At 44.6% G+C, this 19,473-nt stretch overlaps 1 protein-coding gene across 1 annotated transcript; it reads left to right on the top strand.

Moving 5' to 3' along the window:
• The first annotated feature begins 6,454 nt into the window (after positions 1–6,454).
• Positions 6,455–8,329, top strand: fbxl14b (F-box and leucine-rich repeat protein 14b). The gene has a single exon (XM_079551843.1). It carries the CDS (start codon positions 6,523–6,525, stop codon positions 7,723–7,725), a length of 1,203 nt encoding a protein of 400 aa, XP_079407969.1. The 5' UTR covers positions 6,455–6,522; the 3' UTR covers positions 7,726–8,329.
• Positions 8,330–19,473: the final 11,144 nt, after the last annotated feature.

Raw genomic sequence — 19,473 nt, 5'->3', positions numbered from 1 at the left:
CCGGGGCCACAGCGGCTCCGGGGCCACAGCGGCTCCGGGGCCACAGCGGCTCCGGGGCCACAGCGGCTCCGGGGCCACAGCGGCTCCGAGGCCACAGCGGCTCCGAGGCCACAGCGGCTCCGGGGCACCGTGGCTCCGTAGTACAGTACAGTACTTACTTAATGGCATTTCTATGATCTCTGTGCTTGTTAACCTGGACCTATCCATATGAAACAAAACCTTTCACAAAGTTCAACATCTTCTCTCTGCACATGACTCAGGTCAAATGCAGTGGTGGAAGAAGTATTCAGTAATCTTACTTAAAGGGACAATACGGAGTTTAAAAATGTTAAAATTAAGTATTTTCCTCCCCTACATGTTCCTCCATGTCCTAATGTGTAGAATGAGCCCAGACCTGTTCACCACAACTGCCTCTGAATCCTGCACTGTCAGGAAGGTGTTACTCCGGGTCTGAAGTGCCGTCATGCACGAGCTTAATATAGAAGCTGCAGTTACACGTATGACCTGAGGTGGCAGTAGTGAGTATAAAATGGCAAATTGCATCTAGCCCCTTTAAGTAAAAGTGCTGATACAGGACCAAAAATGCACTTAAGTAAAAGTATATGAAAACATTTTTACTGAAGTAAAAGTATGAATTGTAAAATGTACTTTAGAAGTAAAAATTAAAAGTATTTACTTACTTATTTATAGGTTAATGTGCAGGATTCTTTTTAAATCATTTGAATCAAACCTACTCAAAAACAGGAACTAAACCAGGTCTAAACTGGAACCAGTTCATCGTAGAGAGTTCACTTTGGAAATAAAATACTTTTAACCCAATTTAAAAATATAGTGGAGTAGAAAGTACAGACACAGGCTCTAAAGTGTAGTGAAGTAAAAGTACAAAGTATTCATCATAAAACTGACTTAAGTAAAGTAAAAGCACCTATAATTTGTACTTTTTACTTAGTTACTTTCCACCACTGATCAAACTACTGTCTCATAAACAGTGTTGGGCAAGTAAAAACTGTAATATATTCTATATTAGCAGTTACAGCTAAAACAATGTAATATGTTTGTATTACACATTACTGTTTCAAGAATGTAGCTGAGTTACTTTGAGTTACTTTGATTTACTTTGAGTTACTTTGAGTTACATTGAGTTACTTCTGAGTTACTTTGAGTTACATTGAGTTACATTGAGTTACATTGAGTTACTTTGAGTTACTTCTGAGTTACTTTGAGTTACATCTGAGTAACTTTTGGCAAAATATAAACTGAAAAAAGCAATAATGCCACTGAACAGAAGTATTTCCCTTCGCTTCCCCCACTCTCTCGTGAGTTGACGACATTAATCACACCTTCTTCACCAGTGCTCGTTATTTGGGGCGAGTCCGGCCTAATAATACAAACCTTTGTGTTTCTTATATCGACACTGGTCCGATCTCAGATGCAAAAACAGCTCATTTTCAATGACATGATGAAGATACAAATAAAAGGACGGCTTAAACGTGCGAGGCTTCAATGAGGTTATTTTGGTTCGGAATGAAAAGGCTGCAGATTAGAGACTTTTCTTACATATTTCCTTTGGTCGATGGAGGCATTTAGGGACGACTTCCTCTATTTATACTGAGGCGGAACAATTATAGAAACAGCTGAAAATCAGGCTCCAAATGAGATGTGGCTGAGCCTTTGTAAGAGCGGCGGGTTTATAATGGATTATGTACATGCGGACAACTTTAACCTAACACAATATTCTCCAGTTCAGCTTTACCCAAATCCAAAGGCTTCTGGACTGGAGTGTAAAGCCTATAGGCCAGTGTAATCTTCTACAGAGGGACTATAGAGAGCATCCCGACCAGCTCCATCACTGTGAGGTTCTTCTACAGAGGGACGATAGAGAGCATCCTGACCATCACTGTGGTTCTTCTACAGAGGGACTATAGAGAGCATCCTGAGCAGCTCCATCAACAATCACAGCTTTGTGGCTAATATCTCTGGCACCTCGATGCCTCTATTGCACTATAAAAAAACACATTTTCGTGGTTAAACTTGGAATAAAAAGTACCATCTCTGGCGATGTGTGCCAGTTCATCAACACTGGTCTGAGGGCCACATTTGGGCACCCGTGGTCAAAGTGAAGTACTAGCTACGTGTAACGCTCCATATCAGTTGGAGAGATACCATGAGGTGTTTACAAGGACTCCTGATCCTGATCTGTGCTCGCACGACATACTTGTTTTCCTTTGTAATTGTGACAGTGTGAGAGTCGTTTAAAGTGCTCGCCTTTTGTTCTTGGGTAAAGCATGTGGAGCTGGAGGATCAGCGCTTCAGTACAATAACACATACTGCTTTGTGAAAAAGGCCGACTGAATCTCCCATAAGCTACGATTTGGCTACTTCATGAAGTCTACATGCTCAGTATAAAGCCTGGGCTATGTTTCCCCTTGTACTAAACAACTCTCTAACCCATCAGTCCCTGTACAAACGCATCATCACTGTTACAGAAGCTTCATTCAGTTGGGAAAACATGGTCAAACTCTCATCTCTGCCTCACCTGTAAAATAACACATGGTTTGTCATCGCCCCGACTCAGGCAGGTCATTCACACCAGAACAACAGAACTCAGGAGAACCAGGGCAGCAGCGAGACGCGACTGCATCTCTGGTCAAACCACCTTTCCTGTCCGAGCTCCATAACAAATAGAACAATCACTATATAATTCATTTAAAATACAGTTGAATAAGTCAGAGCTGTCACAGTGACAGGATCACCTCTGACTTGTCTCTGTTGTTGAGCTTGTGTTATTGAGAGAGATATTTATTCATTTTTATATATTTTACTGTATTGTATTTTATGGCATTGTGTTATGTGTATGATTGTAATTTTATTGCCTTCAGGATGACACATAACATCTGTCCCGGGACTACAGATGAAAAATAGCCCCTGGTATATTTATAGAAATGTTAATAAGCACTGTCCCGATAATAATAAATACATGAGCTTGTATAAGCCGCCTTTCCACTGAACACGGTTCTACCACACGCCGTAATCTATGTACTCGCCTTGTCACGTATCAACTACACACTTACTACACGACTGCAGATGTGGTGGCAGCGCCTCCGCAGATGTGCACGCGGTGCAGAACGTCATTAAAGGTTTGGAACGCACGATGAGAGAAAATATGGACCAATGCTGCTCTGGAATCACTCAGAGGTGCCAAGGCAAATACTAGAGGAATCAAGCAGCTATAAGACAAACTATGAAAGTAAGCAACATGCTAATGTTATGCTAACATCAGCTAGAGCTGCGCTAGCAGCGGCTAAATGCTAATATTGGTAAAATCCCCCTTTAGAACAGAGATGTTGTGAAATATTAAACCCGCATGACCTGGGTGTTAATATCGAGGGCTGTTCTCGCTCTCGTTGCCGATCAGAGCTCAGTCTGTTCACGTGACATTAGTGTCGGCGCTTTGGCCACAGCCAGAGGTCAGCGCCAAAACCTATGTGACCGGTGGACGACTGTGTTGTGTTGTTTGTGTTGTTTGTGGAGCATAAAGAAGCCACGACAAACAGCGGTAACTTTTACAATCCGCAAATGCCACTAACAAGATCCAGCCCAAACTAAAGGGGAGGAGACAATGGACATGAAGACATTAAAACATCGGGGTCTGGACGAAGCTCAATATCAACGTAAATACAAGTGAAATATGTTTGCAGAAGAAGATAAATGTTCAGATTTGCAAAAGGGAGAGGCAGGGGTCCGAATATATACGATGGGCATGTCAAAGGTCACACAAGGAAGAAACACAACATAGAAGTGGCTGGAGGACCAAGTCTGCCCAGAGTATCAAACGAAAAACAAAATTCAAGTTACAAAAAGGACAGTTTTGTGTAATTATAGCGATATTACTTATGAACGGGTTACACTTATACCTGGTCAGACCAATGTGGCTCGAAAAGCCCAACCGGGTTGACTGGGCACTGGGCTGAGCAGTGTTTGCCAGTGGAAAAGTGGCTATAGCTGAAAAGCTCCTCCAGGCTCGACTTCTGCAACAGCAACACACTCCTCCTCGAGACCCCACGAGTTTTCAGAGAGTCCATCCAGAAGAGCACAGTCCTGATGATCTCACTCCCCATCCAACAGAGAGTCCACTACAAAATCTGTCTCCTCACCCAACAACGCCTCCACAGAACTGCCCCATCATCTCACAAACTCCTGACCCCCCACACCCCCCACACCCCCACCAGTCACCGCCTCCGCCAACCCAAAACCAACCTCTGCACCCTGGGAGACGAGCCCTTTCAGGCCACAGCCCCGCGGCTCTGGAATGTCCTTCCAGAAAACCTTACGGCCACAGACTCTTCTAAAAAACATCAGAAAACGTGTTTATTTAGTCAGTGCTATTGCTGAACTTTTAAAACGCTTTTATTCATTGGGTACAAATGGTTTGACAAATGTTATTTCATATATTTATTATGATTTTATTATTATTCTGTATAATATTCCAGACTATCTGCCTGGTTTTACATCTATGGCTTTGACTTTATGCTGTTATTTATCCAGGCTTGGGCAGTTGAAGAGGAGGGTTAACACTGACTTCCTGTTGCTCAGAGGACAGACTTTAAAACAGCTCCGTTATGTTCAAGTCTTGTCTCGGTTTAAGTCCATCTCTGACATGTTAGAGCCGTATGAACCATCAGGCCTGAGAACGTCAGGGAGGGGCCTCCTGGTTCCCAGAGTCAGGACTGAACATGCTGAGGCTGAACTTTGGAACAGTCTTTATGAGGATGTGAGACAGGCTGAAAACTGTTCTCTTTACCCATATATATATATATATATATATATATATGACACTGAAAGTAATTCATTATATTCTGTAATTAATTTGTAAGTCGATGGATTGATTTGCTTTCCTGTATCTAATGCATCTGTGGAGGAGCTGAGTGACGGAGGGTTTTAGCCAAGCTCACCTCCATCATGGACGACCCCTCCACCCACTGCACAGGGCTGTAGAGGAGCTGAGCAGCTCTCTCAGTGGCAGAGACACCCTCAGGTCCTTCATCCCCACTGCTGTCAGACTGTGCAATAAGACTGTGCAGTAACATGTGCAATAACCCCAGTATCAGCGTCACTTATTCACATCCTGCACCAGGACATTAACTTTGCACCTCGATATTCTACTTTATATAATCTGTTCTACTTTTTATCCTACTTTTATTTATTCTTATTTCCTTAATGTTATATTTCTGCCCTTAAGATCTTTGCTTTTACTTATTGTACATAAGACACTTTGTTTTGCAGACTCTGAGTTTTCTCACTGAGCGACTGTAACAAGTGAGTTTCTCCGGTTTATTTGATCTTATGAATCTTGCTCTACAGATAAACTCCCCCTCCCTGAATAAGACAGGCCTGGATCTCAGATGGAGATATTCACTTGTTACAGTGTCTCCAGAAACACTCCGGGGGGGCGAGAAAGAGCCTTTTCTAAACGGGCTGAAAGGCTCGGCTATAGTGTCGTCCTTTGTATCAAGTAAAGTGAGTTAAAAACAACAGAACGGCAGTAAAAGGAGGGGGGGGGGGGGGGGGGGGGGGGGTCTGTCCCTCTGGGGGGGGGGGTCGGGTCTGGGGGGGGTCTGCCCCTCTGGCCGCCCCGGCTCTCCTGTGTGGTGTGTGGTCCGCTCAAAGGGTTAAAGCCCAAAGTGACTGAATGGTAAGAAGTTGGTTTCCAAGGGAAACTGTTCGCCCCGCTCCAGCTGAGGCGGGCCGTACCATCAGCTGACACGGGGGGGGGGCGGGGGTGTCCGGAGCCGCTGCGAGTTCCAAAAGTCCCCAAACGTCGCGGATGTTTCCAGTAATGACTTGTATTGAGCGCTGACGTCACTGATAACGCGCGCAGAGTGACGTCACAGCGGTCATACGTGTCCAGGCGCCGCTCCCCGCGCGCGCTGCGCTCTCCCCCCCCTCTCCGCGCGCGCCAGTGACGCGGCCGCTGCCAGCTCGGTTTGAAAAGAGCAGACAAAGGCTGGAGCTCAGGACGCTCCTCTCTCTCCTCACTCTGCCCACAAAGCCCGACAGCGCCGCTCCTCCGCCATGGACGCCCCAGGACGCGGCCCGCGCTGAGCCCCCGCCCGGTCACTTTCTGCTCCTGAAATGTACGACCGTCTGGACCCCCGCTCTGCCGCCGGAGGAGCGCCTTCCGTGGGCAGAATCCGAGGAAGCGTCGTGTGAGCGGGGGGAGCGCGGGGACGGGCTGCGGTTCTCCTCCTCCTCCTTCAGCCTCGTCTCTGTGGCGGAGCGAGAGGGAACGCGGGATACGCGCCTGTTCGGGTCTGTTTCGGACTTGTTTTTACGCATTTGAGCCCAGCTGCGCCACCAGCGCGGGTCACGTGGGGCTGGGGAGAGTTGGATCGATTTGCACAGTTCTCTGCGAAACTACTGCGTGTGGATTCTGGGACTGTTGCTGCTTTGGAACTAGCGCGGACTTTTTCTGCCCTGGGGAGTGGAGTGTTGACTTCTTTTATGCCTGGGGCTTAAAAAACAATGGAGACGCACATTTCGTGCCTCTTCCCAGAAATCTTGGCAATGATTTTCAGCTATTTGGACGTGAAGGACAAAGGCAGGGTGGCCCAAGTGTGCGTTGCTTGGAGGGACGCGTCCTACCACAAGTCTGTGTGGAGGGGGGTGGAGGCCAAGCTGCACCTCCGCCGGGCCAATCCCTCCCTGTTCCCCAGCCTCCAGGCCAGGGGCATCCGGAGGGTCCAGATCCTGTCCCTGCGCCGCAGCCTCAGCTACGTGATCCAGGGCATGCCCAACATCGAGTCCCTCAACCTGTCGGGCTGCTACAACCTGACGGACAACGGGCTGGCCCACGCCTTCATGCAGGAGATCCCGTCTCTGCGCGTGCTGAACCTCAGCCTGTGTAAGCAGATCACCGACTCCAGCCTGGGCCGCATCGCTCAGTACCTGAAGAACCTGGAGGTGCTGGAGCTGGGCGGCTGCAGCAACATCACCAACACGGGGCTGCTGCTGATCGCCTGGGGCCTCCACAGACTGAAGAGCCTGAACCTGCGCTCCTGCCGCCACGTGTCGGACGTGGGCATCGGACACCTGGCCGGCATGACCCGCAGCGCGGCAGAGGGCTGCTTAAACCTGGAGCATCTCACCCTGCAGGACTGCCAGAAGCTCACAGACCTGTCCCTCAAACACATCTCCAAAGGGCTGACCAAGCTGCGGGTGCTGAACCTCAGCTTCTGCGGAGGCATCTCTGACGCCGGGATGATCCACCTGTCTCACATGACCTCCCTGTGGAGCCTGAACCTGCGCTCCTGTGACAACATCAGCGACACGGGCACCATGCACCTGGCCATGGGCACGCTGCGCCTGTCCGGGCTGGACGTGTCCTTCTGCGATAAGATCGGCGACCAGACGCTGGCGTACATCGCCCAGGGGCTGTACAAGCTCAAGTCCCTGTCGCTGTGCTCCTGCCACATCTCCGACGACGGCATCAACCGCATGGTGCGGCAGATGCACGAGCTGCGGACGCTCAACATCGGGCAGTGCGTGCGCATCACGGACAAAGGACTGGAGCTGATCGCCGACCACCTGACGCAGCTGGTGGGCATCGACCTGTACGGATGTACCAAGATCACCAAGAGGGGGCTGGAGCGCATCACTCAGCTGCCCTGCCTTAAAGTGCTCAACCTGGGACTGTGGCAGATGACAGAGAGTGAGAAGGTCAGGTGATGGACAGCTCTGTGCTGCTTTAGGACACAGGGGAGACTTTGTTTGGAACAGAAGCTCCTGTTCCTCCTGCTCTTGTCTAAGGTGTGTATCTCCATGACTTTCTGTCCATGTTTTATATGGCCTCCTGATTCTAGCATTTACAGAGCTGTGGCTATTACTCATAACAGTCTTCATCTCATCCTGAGTTTTACTGATCATTTGATTCGTAGTAAATACAAGTTTGACCTAGAGGTAAAGAATCTGCGTCATGCACTGACATTTGCTTCTCGACAAATTCTCAAATGTAACACGCATTTAATCCAAGTGGCTTTTATTTCATCGCAGTGAGATTTTAAAACCCATTTTGAGACAGGAGTTGAGAGAAAGGAATCGCCATCACGCCTAATACTTTTGGCTACCTCGTAAGTGCTTGTTTTCAGAGGGTGTAAACGCTGAAGGAAAGCGGAGCGAGTGAGAGCGAGTGGGAGAAATGTGCCTCTGGGACTGTGTCTGACCATCCCCCACCACAGCCCTCCACAGCTAACTACCTTTGTTAATTTACCCAATCTTCAGCGCGACTCGCTCACAGCAGCCGCACAGGCAGGGCTGCCGGGACGGCTCCGGCGGGGACGCATGCTTCTCCAAACCCGCTTTAAACTGAGCTTTAGCTTCACCGTCGCCACTTTCTGAACCTTCATTTAAACGGTTCACGGCGTTCTGGGGAGTTGAGGGGTCGATGTCGCTCTGCGGACGATTGAGGCGAGACACTGCAGGTGAATCAGGAAAGATATCAACATTTAGATCTGACGCCTTTGCTGTCGAATACTTTCATCCTGTTTGTGCTCAGGCAAAGAGAAAAAACAACAAATCCCCCTGTGGAAAAACTCAGCGTCTTGTTTTGTTCCGGGTTTTTGTGGGGCATTAAAAATCAGCAAATCAAACTGGCTTTAAATCTACTTGGAAGGGTATGATGTTGCTCAACAGTTTTTAACGTATAAGTTCATCGAAAATACCAAAATGATGGTCAGTGGTTCTCAACCTCTTGGAGCCGCGACCCCCATTTTAACAGTTAAAGGGGTTCGTGACCCCCCGTCCGGGTCACACTGTGAGAAATCAGAACATTAGCCGACATAATTCTTAAAAAATAAAGAAAAAAACAAATGGCAAAAATAAAATGTATCAAATTACGAACACATATGGCACAATAGCACAGACATGCGGCACTACAAATTATAATATACGCTAATAAAAATATGTTTATTTTATCTGCATGATCTGGCGACCCCCCCAAATTTGTCTCGCGACCCCCAGGTTGAGAACCACTGGTCTAAACTGTGGTCTTGTTCCCACTGAGTCTTTCATTTCTACTCAAAGTCCCCTAAACTCTAAGGTGCGGCCAAATCCCTTAGAAAATGACCCACTAAACTCAGATTTATTGGTATTTAGTCGAGTATTGTGTTAAAAACAGAAGCTAAAAGACTCTGGAATACAAATCTTTTACTGCAAAATATCTAAAATACTTTTCAGATCTGAAGGATTTGCAAGTTCCCCCTGCTAAACGCTTGGGTTTGTCGTATTGACATGTAGTGTTTTCGGCGTTAAAATGGCATCAAAATGCATTAAATTTGGCTAATCTCCCCTAGAAATCTATGGAGGAAAGTCGATCTGGGGAAATAATATAAAGGATTAGTGCGTAGATTGAATAATATCTTTGTTTCTAAATGGAAGCACATATTAAGAAACCAATCCGAGTGCCTGAAGTGGAAAAATCCCTGTTCAAACTTACATTTGTGTCCGGTCAGCTGACAGCTTCTCCACCGCATCTGTGTGATCGATCAACGCCGCCACTTTTTAACCCGGAATTGGAAAAAGAACCTGTTGCCAGTTCTCGTCTCGTGTTGCCAGTCCTCATGTGGCTAAACCCAGTAATAAAAGAGCTCCCTGTCCCGCCTCGATCCCCCGTCAGCGGCTCGACTCCTCGCGAACCCGTCCGGACCCTTCGCTTCTTCGACCCGTTTCCCATCGTTTTCCTGGAGTTAAAATGCTGCGAGGGGGTTGTATCCGCACAGAGTGTCCTACTTCAAATTGAAGTGATCTTATAGTTATTCCAATTCCCTTTACTGACTCAAGTAACCAGGGTTTCCTCGTCGCCCACGCCTTGTGATATCGGGGTGTGACGTCGCGCGTGGTCGTGGCGGCAAGTTCGCTCTTTTCACCGTTTCTGTAATGTTTCTGTGCTCGACTTCTCCGGCTGAGGAAGTGCGTTTAATATTTCTGGACAAATCTTTCAGTTTCACGAATCATGTGCGATCAGGCTAGTTGTTGTTAGCATTAGCGTAGCCGCAGTGGCCCCGGAAAGTTGGGAAATGAGCTTAGAATATCATCTCTCTGTTAATTACTATTATTACAATATAAAAGTATTGAAAGCAGGAACCGAAAAGAAGAAATCTACATTCTTTAGATCCACATTTGATTCTAATGGTCATCAAAATTGTAGTATTTTTTTTTTTTTAAAGGGTTACATTAGGGGGAAAAACTCGGGGCAAAATTGGGAATTTTTTTAAATTTCTTTTTCTTTTTTGAGGGAAAAATTAGGAAGAAAGTGGAACATTTGGTTTAAAAATGGGAGGAGTTAAAGGAAGTTTCTTGGTCGTTTCACCTCAAACAAATGATACAAATACAAAAGAAATGAAACAGGAATAAAATAACATCTGTTTTCCGGTGTGACAAATATTACACCATAGGCGTCGAAAAAAGTATTGTTTAGGTACTGATGGTATTGAAAAATTAGAAGTTTTAAAAGCAGGAAGTGAAAAGAGGAAAACAAAGTCTTTAGATTCAAGTCTTGATTCTGATGGTCATCGACATTTTAAAGAACATTTGTGATTTTAGGAAAAAAGTGGAAAATTTGGTTAAAAAACAACTTGTCGTGAAAGGAAGTTTCGCCTCAAACAAATGATTCAAAGGCAAAAGAAATTAAATGGAAGGAAAAGGAATAAAAAATAATTTTCTGGTTCTTTACTGTATAAGACAAATATTATAGCATAGGTATTGGAAAAAAGTATTGTTTATGTACGACTGGTATTGAAAAATTAAAAGTATCAAAAGCAGGAACCGAAAAGAAATATAAAGTTTTGATTCTGATGGTCATTTTAAAGAAAGAAAAAGTGAAACACAAGTTAATTTTTTTTTTAAAGGTGTACGTTGGTGGAAAAACTGAAGATTTTGGACAAAATTGGGATTATTTTTTTATTGAAGGAAAAATTAGGAAAAAATTGACAATTTGGTTAAAAATGAGAACAAAATATAAAGAAAGAGAATTAATGGATATAAAGAAATTAAAGGAATAAATTAACATTAATCTGTTTTCTGCTTCTATATGACAAATCGAGCATAGGTATCGTTCAGGTATCGTTAAAGTACGCGATGCTAAGACTCGGCGCTAACAGCAGCTAAAACAAACTCCTGTTCGTCATGAGGAGGAAAAGCCGTGATTGTTCTGACTTTTACATCATCGCTCGATTATTTTACTGCGGCGTCGTTTTCACCAGACGAACGACTCGCTCACAACTTCTTTTAGTGAAACTTTTGAACGAAGCTTTCAGATCGATCACTGAAATGTACAAACACAGGCGGGAAAACAAATCACTTCATGATACTTTACCAACGGAAACGTTTTTTACAAGTACAGAATGTTAGAGGTTAGAGACGTGTGAGGAAAGTTAGGATGAGTTTGGACACGACAGTCTTTAAACTTACCAACAATAAAAGGAAACAAAAAAGTAAGAATCAGGTGTTGGGCCTTTAAAGTGCACGACAGGGTTTAACACTTAATGACTTACAGTATTTAGATGGACGACATCTGGTGCAAGTCAGAATTATAGTTTTATTTCAGTAAAGCTGCGATTTTAGTGAAGAAATGTTGGGAAGAAAAGTTATTTTTATAAAAAAAAATTAAGCTATAGACAGGAAGTGACTCATTTCCCATAGATACAGACGCATCTCTGGAGTCGCCCATATATGGTCATGTTTGAAAACAGTTAAGGGGGAAACAATTTGGAGAAAAATCCAAACTTTCTCTAATTATTCAAAAACTACTGTAACAAATGCAGAATTATGAATATAGTTTCTACTAAATAAAGATACAAAGACATGGGGAGGAGCAAAGTGGTTCAACAGCCCATAAATACATGAATAACAGAGAATGCTAACATGATGCTACATGTTAGCATTGGGCCAATGCTAATGATTAGCTAGTGCTAGCTACGACTGCTGTTTTTTCACTTCTACTGAACAATCTGCTGTGAGAAAACATCCATATGGGCCTGATTTACACTGGACTTTATTTATGTGATAAATAAGTTCAGATTCCACCAGAAAATGGCTAAAAAGTGTAAAAGATTGTGTTTCCCAAAAGATTCTATTTCCCCCTGGGCTAAGCCACGCCCCCTTCTATGACGAGATGCGTCTGTATCTATTGACAAAACATGGTCGGCACGGCAACCGTTTAAAATTGTTTACCTTCTTCTCTGTCACTTCCTGTCGGTGTCCAATCAGGAAGTAAAACTAAAAACATCACAAAAACGGTCAAACTAAAGGAAGCAAAATCTTACATATAATTGTGGTAACTATGTTTTAGCAAAACACGTGTCATCTGCACTTTAGTAAAACTGTTTCCAACACAGATTTTGAGTTTGATTCTAAATTGCGTCGTTGGAAAACGTCAAGCGCGGACTTTTGTTTTCAGGCTTTTATAATAGTTTTTTCAGAAACATAATGAGAAAAAACAGTTGTGCAGCTGTAGATTCACTGAGGTCACGAAGAGGTCAACGTCAAAACAAACGTGTTAAAAGTAAAGATTCTGAATCAAAAGCACTTTAACTTTACAGCAGTGAGTGAGGTCACAGGTTAGTGACAATAACTACATTCCACACGTCTCGTTTCCTGCTTTTAATCCTCAGAACTGACCTGGACTCAGGGCTTCTGTGGGGCATTAAAAACATTAAGTCATTTAATAAATTGTGCCAAAATCAAGGCCGTTTTCCTTACTGAGATATGTTCTGAGCTGAGACGAGTTCATGTGTGCCTGTCTGGCCTCCACGCGTGCCCTCAGTCGGCGTTAGCATTTAACCTCCTCCTCTATAGCTATTTACAGTGTAACACCTCACGTAACCATATTTAAAGTGTAATTACACAAAATTAAACAATGTGGATTTTCTAAGCGGTAAAAAGGGGAACTATGTTGTGAGGCGTAATAATACCAGGAGTAGTTCGACATCCGCGCAATAAAGTGAAGATATTATGGTTAAAAACATATCTCAGTATGTAAAAACGTGGCCTTTTCCTTTAAATATCATTTAAAAGAATTAGATTTGATTCAAACTGGCTTTAAATCTAAAATTATTGGAAATGTACGACATTGTTCAACATTATTTACTGTGTAAGTTCATCTAAAACAGGTCTGGCTGAAATTGAGCACTATTTTGTGGAAAAAGTCGCCTCGTTTGTCCAATTCTCTTTCCTCCATCATCTTAAAGCTGCATTATGCGACTTTTTATGCGAAAATAAAGTTGATATTTGTGTGTATTTGACTTGTCGTGACCCAGCGTCTGTGGGTGGTCCGCGTGGCGCCTTTACTCTCCATCAGGGCCGTCTCTACAACGCTCCAGGATCAGTCGTTTTGTAGGTTTATCTGGCGGGATTGTCCGTCAAAGGCGCCACGCTGACCACTCACTTCAGTCACGACCAGGTCAAACACATACAAATATCGACTTCTTTTTCCCCCACGCAGAAAAAGTTGCATAACGCCCCTTTAAGAGATGATATTTTCTGCGTTTGTGGCTTTAAAATGCAGCGTTTCCTCGTTATAAAGCCTGAACTTGGACTTGTTTAAACCCCGCGGACTGAAACGTGACGTCACACCCCCTGTTTCCGAAACATTCACCCAAAAACACGCTGAGAATCCGCAGAAATCGATCATTTTCCCTCCTGTTCCGAGCCCTTTCTTACTCGCCTCACGTGCGCGACACAGGCTCCCGTGTGTGCGTGTGCGTGTGCGTGTGCGTGTGCGTGTGCGTGTGCGTGTGCGTGTGCGTGAGCTAACCTGCTGTGGGAAACGGGGATGACGGTCCTGCTGAAACATGCTGTGGTCAGTGTGCGTATGCAAATGTTCTGTTATATTACGTGTTTGTAAAGAAGAAAATGCAAAATGGCCAAATTAAATTGTTTTATATTCTTACGGTTAAAACGATTAAAAGATATTTATATAATGAACGGACGCCGTGGTGTCGACTGCTTTTGTTTTGTTTGTCTTTCTTGCACCTTTTCTGTGTTTTTACTGTTTGCTGCAGAGGTGAGGAGCAGAAACTAAATGTGAAATTAAGCACAAAAAAAGAGAATTAAGGCAATTAAAGGGATAATTCAGGATTTTTGACCATCATTTCCTCGTTATCCAGAGTGTTGCTGATTTCTAGAGATATTTGTTTTGTAATTCATGCAGTTCTTATGTTTGAAGAGTTTCGTGGCGCTAGGCTAATGCTAGGCTAGTGCATGTCTATGGTATCAGCTAGCCTGCATTAAACACAGTGTGACCCACTCCACAGAGCACCTGAGGCAAATCACTGATAACACCAGACTCACCATATACATGTCTGTGTCCGCGTAGGTTTCCTCTGGGTTCTCCGTTATCCCCACCACTAAAACATGTACAACAGGATTCTACATTTTACAGTGCGCTTTGGATGAACCCAGAAAGCAGCTCTGCTCTGTTACCAAAACTGATCGTTCATAAATAGTTCTGATATCTGAGATCCACAGACCCTGTGATGAACTACTGCATTTTGATATAAAGTCCTGCCCTTTAACGCGAGTCCAGTTATTCATGAAAACCTCGTCGATGATCTCGCTTAGACCCTGGACCGACTGAAACTGTTCACTGGGGCCGGTTTGCTTATTTGAGTTATTTCACTTTTTAATCAGTTTTACCTGAAAGTAGTTCCGGCTCAGTTGTTTATCGTTACTATGGAAACAGCTGCAGTGGAGTGATACAGAATGTGATTTAACTGTGATTTAAATGATGCCGGGCTCGGGGTCAGAATCGAGTATAACCCAGACCACGGTATCAATGGAGTTACTGAAGACTTGCCTTAAAATGTATTGAACGAGTACTGTATTCTGAATACTTTGTATTCTGAATACTTTGTATTCTGAATACTTTGAACACTTTTAGAATACTTTCACATTGATTGTCATTATGTTTCTGTAAATATGGCGAGTAATTACAAAAGTGAAGACTCTGATTGTTGGAGCACCTGTTTTAAACTCACTCCCCATAAAAGAGGAACTCTTTAACTCTTTAACTCTTTAAGTCTTTAACTCTTTAGTCTCAGATACAGAGTCATGTGACGCGTCTGTATGAACTGTGGCAAAGGCGCTTTAAATCTTTATTTTATTTTAAGAGGAAAAACGTTTGTTTGTTTGTTTGTTTGTTTGTTTGTTTGTTTGTTTGTTTGTTTGTTTGTTTGTTTGTTTGTTTACTTTATTGTCCCTGTAGAGAAATGAGTCCTCTGTATTTACCCCATCCTTCGATGTCACTGGGGCGACCCGTCAGGACAGCACTTTCTTAAAGCCACACCGCGTAACATTTCACCCAATAAACTAAACAGAAAAACAAGCATTTATTTTGTGATGGATATTTTTCACCATTGAAAAATACCTCATGAATGTGCCTTTGCTGTGAACAGCTCTCCTCTCCTAAGCCGTGACGAACTTTACCGGGAGGGGGGACGTCTCCGACTCGTCGTCATGGAGATGTGACTAAAGGCAGCAGAGTTTGATATTTAAATATCCTTATCCAGATCCATTCTTTGATTACCCAAAGTGCAAAAGCTGCATTTTCTGTGTGGAGCTGGTCATTAGGAGCATGTTTGTGTTGAGTATAGCACAGTTACAGTGTGGTCCAAGATGTTACACAGTGCGCCTTTAATAATGTGCAATATGGAGCTAACGTTGATACTGGGATGTTTTTTCCTTGATATTTGGAAAGTAACTGTATTCTAAATACTCTCCAATGAAAGTGTAACTTTACTAGAATACAGTTATGAGTAATGAGTATTCTAAATACTTCCCAACACTGACTGTACGTGACACAGAAGATCGTTCCAAACTTTAGGAGATTCACTCGTGTTTGTGCAGCGTTTGGTTTCACGTTTGCCCCGACACTTTGGTTTCTCTGTTTGTTTGTTTAATCCTTTATTTAAACGGCTTTAAAGGGATGTTTCAGGATGTTTGACACAGGGCCTCATTTCCTCGTTATCCAGAGTGTTGCTGATTTATGGAGATATTTTTTTTTGTAATTCATGCAGTTCTTATATTTGAAGAGTTTCGTGGCGCTAGGCTAGTGCTAGGCTAGTGCATGTCTATGGTATCAGCTAGCCTGCATTAAAAACAGTGTGACCCGCTCCACAGAGCACCTGAGGCAAATCACTGATAACACCAGACTAACCATATACATGTCTGTGTCCATAGAGTCATTTTAACCATTTTACATTTATATTATTATTATTATTTATATCTGAGCAGCATCAGCTTCGTGGTTGTATAAGCTACGCGGCGGCGGAGTGATCTGCTAGAAAATAGTCCCTCAGAATGCGATCATTCATGTGATGCAGGTCAGTTATATTCCAAACATGATTCTATGGACACAGACATTTCTATCGGATAAAAAAAACACATTCCATCTGATTATTATTTTACAACTTTCTTACAATTTGTTGATTTCACAAAGTACTTTTTCTTTACCTTTACTCGAGTAGTCTTACCGGTTGATGCTTTTTACTCAAACTTAAGTACAATCCTTGCTCGAGTAAATACTTGCTCCTAAACCTGGAAACTGAATCTGGATTTTTCACAAAGAATCCCAAACCAAACATGAGGAAAAATTGCAATTATACTGTTTATACTACTAATTATACTGTTTTCTTTCCTCACAAATATCTGCGAGACCTGGAGGTGAACGTTTGCGTTTGTAAATGTTGTTTTGTGCAGAAACAGAGGAGGATTAAAAAGGCCAGCAGGGCAGAACGCCTTCCTGATAATTAACTACACGAGCGACGCAGCCGATCAAGACGGCGGCCATTTTGAGGAGAGTAAATAATGGCGGCTTTTCTCCTCTCGCCTCCACAGGGGTTATGCAGATGACGTCCCATCGATTTGTACTTGTGGAAGTTACTGCACTTCTTGGAGCACTTTTGTAACGCAGTACTTTCTCTTACTCTTACTCTTTCTGACTTTCACATGGTCATTATCGGGAAAACAAGCACAGACTGAAAGTGCTTATTTTCCCGATAATGACCAGCGTTCTTTACATTATCCGCTTATTATTCGGCCATTTGCAACTTAACACACACAGCATAAACTTCGTACACTTTTATGAAGGTCCAAAGGTTTATTTAATGACTTCCGCGACAAATAGTTCCCAAATGTTTGCGCGTTGCTCGGCAACGTTTGGCTAGGCTAGAAGCAGCTAGGCTAACAGCTAGCCTAGCTACTTAGCTGAAGGTGCAGTTGGAGGAGGTGGTGAATCTCTGGGTAAGTTGAAAGTCAGACTCACGATTCCCCGACTTCTCTCTCAGTGACGGGACAGATAGTGTCGCTGCTACGTACGAGCGGAGTGATATGAAAACACCAACTCAGACGTCCTTTATCAGGAAGTAATGACCGGGAGAACGTTGGGAAATCCCATTCAAATCAACGGAGCTTCTACTTACGTTGTGAAGAGCCGGATAATATAGGTGCATAATGTAACTTCTTCTAATTGACCTTTCGGTGACTTTATGTCTGAGTGGTTAACACGGCGCCTTTACTTTAGAGTAATAATAATAATGGCTTACACTTGTATTGTGCTTTATAAACCAACCAACCGACCGACCACCCACCCAACCCACCCACCGACCGACCAGCCACACAGAAAGGCTCCCTCTGGTGGCGGAACCAGCCCGGGACCTTCTAAGCTGAAGCACGAGCACTAACCACTGTGCCACCGTGTCGCCCCAGCGCAGTGGCCTCAACGCTCCAGGATCAGGTGTTCTGTAGGTTTCCTGGTGAGAGGGTCCGTCCGCAGTGAGAGGGTCCGTCGGCAGTGAGAGGGTCCGTCGGCAGTGAGGTGGTGGACAGTGAAGGCTGAGAGGGTCCGTCGGCAGTGAGGTGATGGACAGTGAGGTGATGGACAGTAAAGGCTGACCTCCTCCAGCCGGGTCAGTGAAGCCACTTCCACCCACTGGCCGCTGAAAGCACTTCCACCAAAGAACCATGGATATGAAAAGGTCAGTGGAGTCAAAATGGCAGAGCACCTGTTCAGGCACTCGCTTTACATGAAGGACCCCTCCTCACAGGACGCTTCCCCTTCACCCCAAAGGTGGAGGAGGAAGTGTGTCTTGCCCCGGGACACAAAATCGACTTTGTGTTGTTCTCTCTGAAGGTCTCACTGGAGAGACTTGGAGACGTTAGTCACGCCCAGCCTGGTGACACCAGAATGATTCCCCTTTATAACTCGGACTGAGTGCCGATCTCACCGGCCTGGAGACTGGTTGGAGACTGGAGTTGGAGACTGGTTGGAGACTGGTTTGAGACTAGAGTTGCTGCTCTTAAAGAGTCATGTGGAGGCTCTTTGAGATCTCCTTGGAATCCGACAGGTCTCAGAGACATTGCAACAATGTGCAAAACATTGTTCGTTTTGCACAGGACAATTTAAAGGGGCTAGATGCAAGTTAGCCATTTTATACTCACTACTGCCACCTCAGGTCATAAGTGTAACTGCAGCTTCTATATTAAGTTCTTGTTTTTAGTGACAGGGCAGGCTTTTAGAGGCAGTTGTGGTGAACAGGTCTGGGCTCATTCTACACATTAGGACGTGGAGGAACATGTGGGGGGAGGAACAAACATCATTTTAACATTTTCAAACTCCACTTGTCCCTTTAAATAAATAAATAAATGATAAATTCACCCCTGTATGTTGCTCGATGCGGCCATTCGAACTGGACTTTCGGTAAAATCCCAGTTAATTCTGCTGCCTTTGAGATGACCAGAGGGAGACAGAGAATGGAAAGCTAGAGTCCGGCCTGTAGCCATTGTCTCTATAGAAGTTGGAAAGGCAGGGTTTCTCCTCCTCTTGTTCAGTCATGCATACCAGATCCGAGACCCCCCCCCTGCCTCTCCTCTTTCTTTTAAAGCCCCACTGTTGCCCCCTCTCCCCCTCTAACTTTTTAGCATTCCGCACCATCATTCAAAGCATTTAAAGCAGTTTCTTCCCCGTCTCCTCGGTCCCTCCGGACTCCCCGCTCGCTCGCTCGGTCCGGGGGGGTTTGCCGGATATAAAAGGCCAAAGCAACAGCGCTGGGATGGTGGAGCACAGGGACCACAGGGACCACAGGGACCACAGGGACCACAGGGACCACAGGGACCACAGGGACCAGAGCGAGGGAGAGGAATGTCACACTTTTGATGCTTTTAAGTTTGCTCGTGCCGCCCTTTGGTCTTGTGCAATAACAGAGCAACGACCAAGCACCGAGATGGTTAAAGATGGACGACACTTAGGACGAGCCCGGAGCCACGAAGAATAAAGCCAAGTTCAAGAATCAAATGTTGTTGCTGTTTGGCTGATGTTTCTTTTAGACAAAAGGCAACATGGGTCCCTTAGATCAGTGGTTCAGCATCGGGGCCACAATCACCCCAGGACGACAAGCCGCGACCCAAATATGGGCAACACTTCAT

The sequence above is a fragment of the Gobius niger genome, assembly GCF_951799975.1.
Source record: "Gobius niger genome assembly, chromosome: 2".
NCBI classification, from domain to species: domain Eukaryota; kingdom Metazoa; phylum Chordata; class Actinopteri; order Gobiiformes; family Gobiidae; genus Gobius; species Gobius niger.
The sequence above is the reverse complement of the archived record's forward strand: the minus strand, read 5'-3'. Positions and strand labels throughout refer to the sequence as shown.

Bases quoted from the DNA above. Each gene is read 5' to 3' on its own strand.
- fbxl14b (XM_079551843.1), top strand. From the start codon at position 6,523: ATGGAGACGCACATTTCGTGCCTCTTCCCAGAAATCTTGGCAATGATT.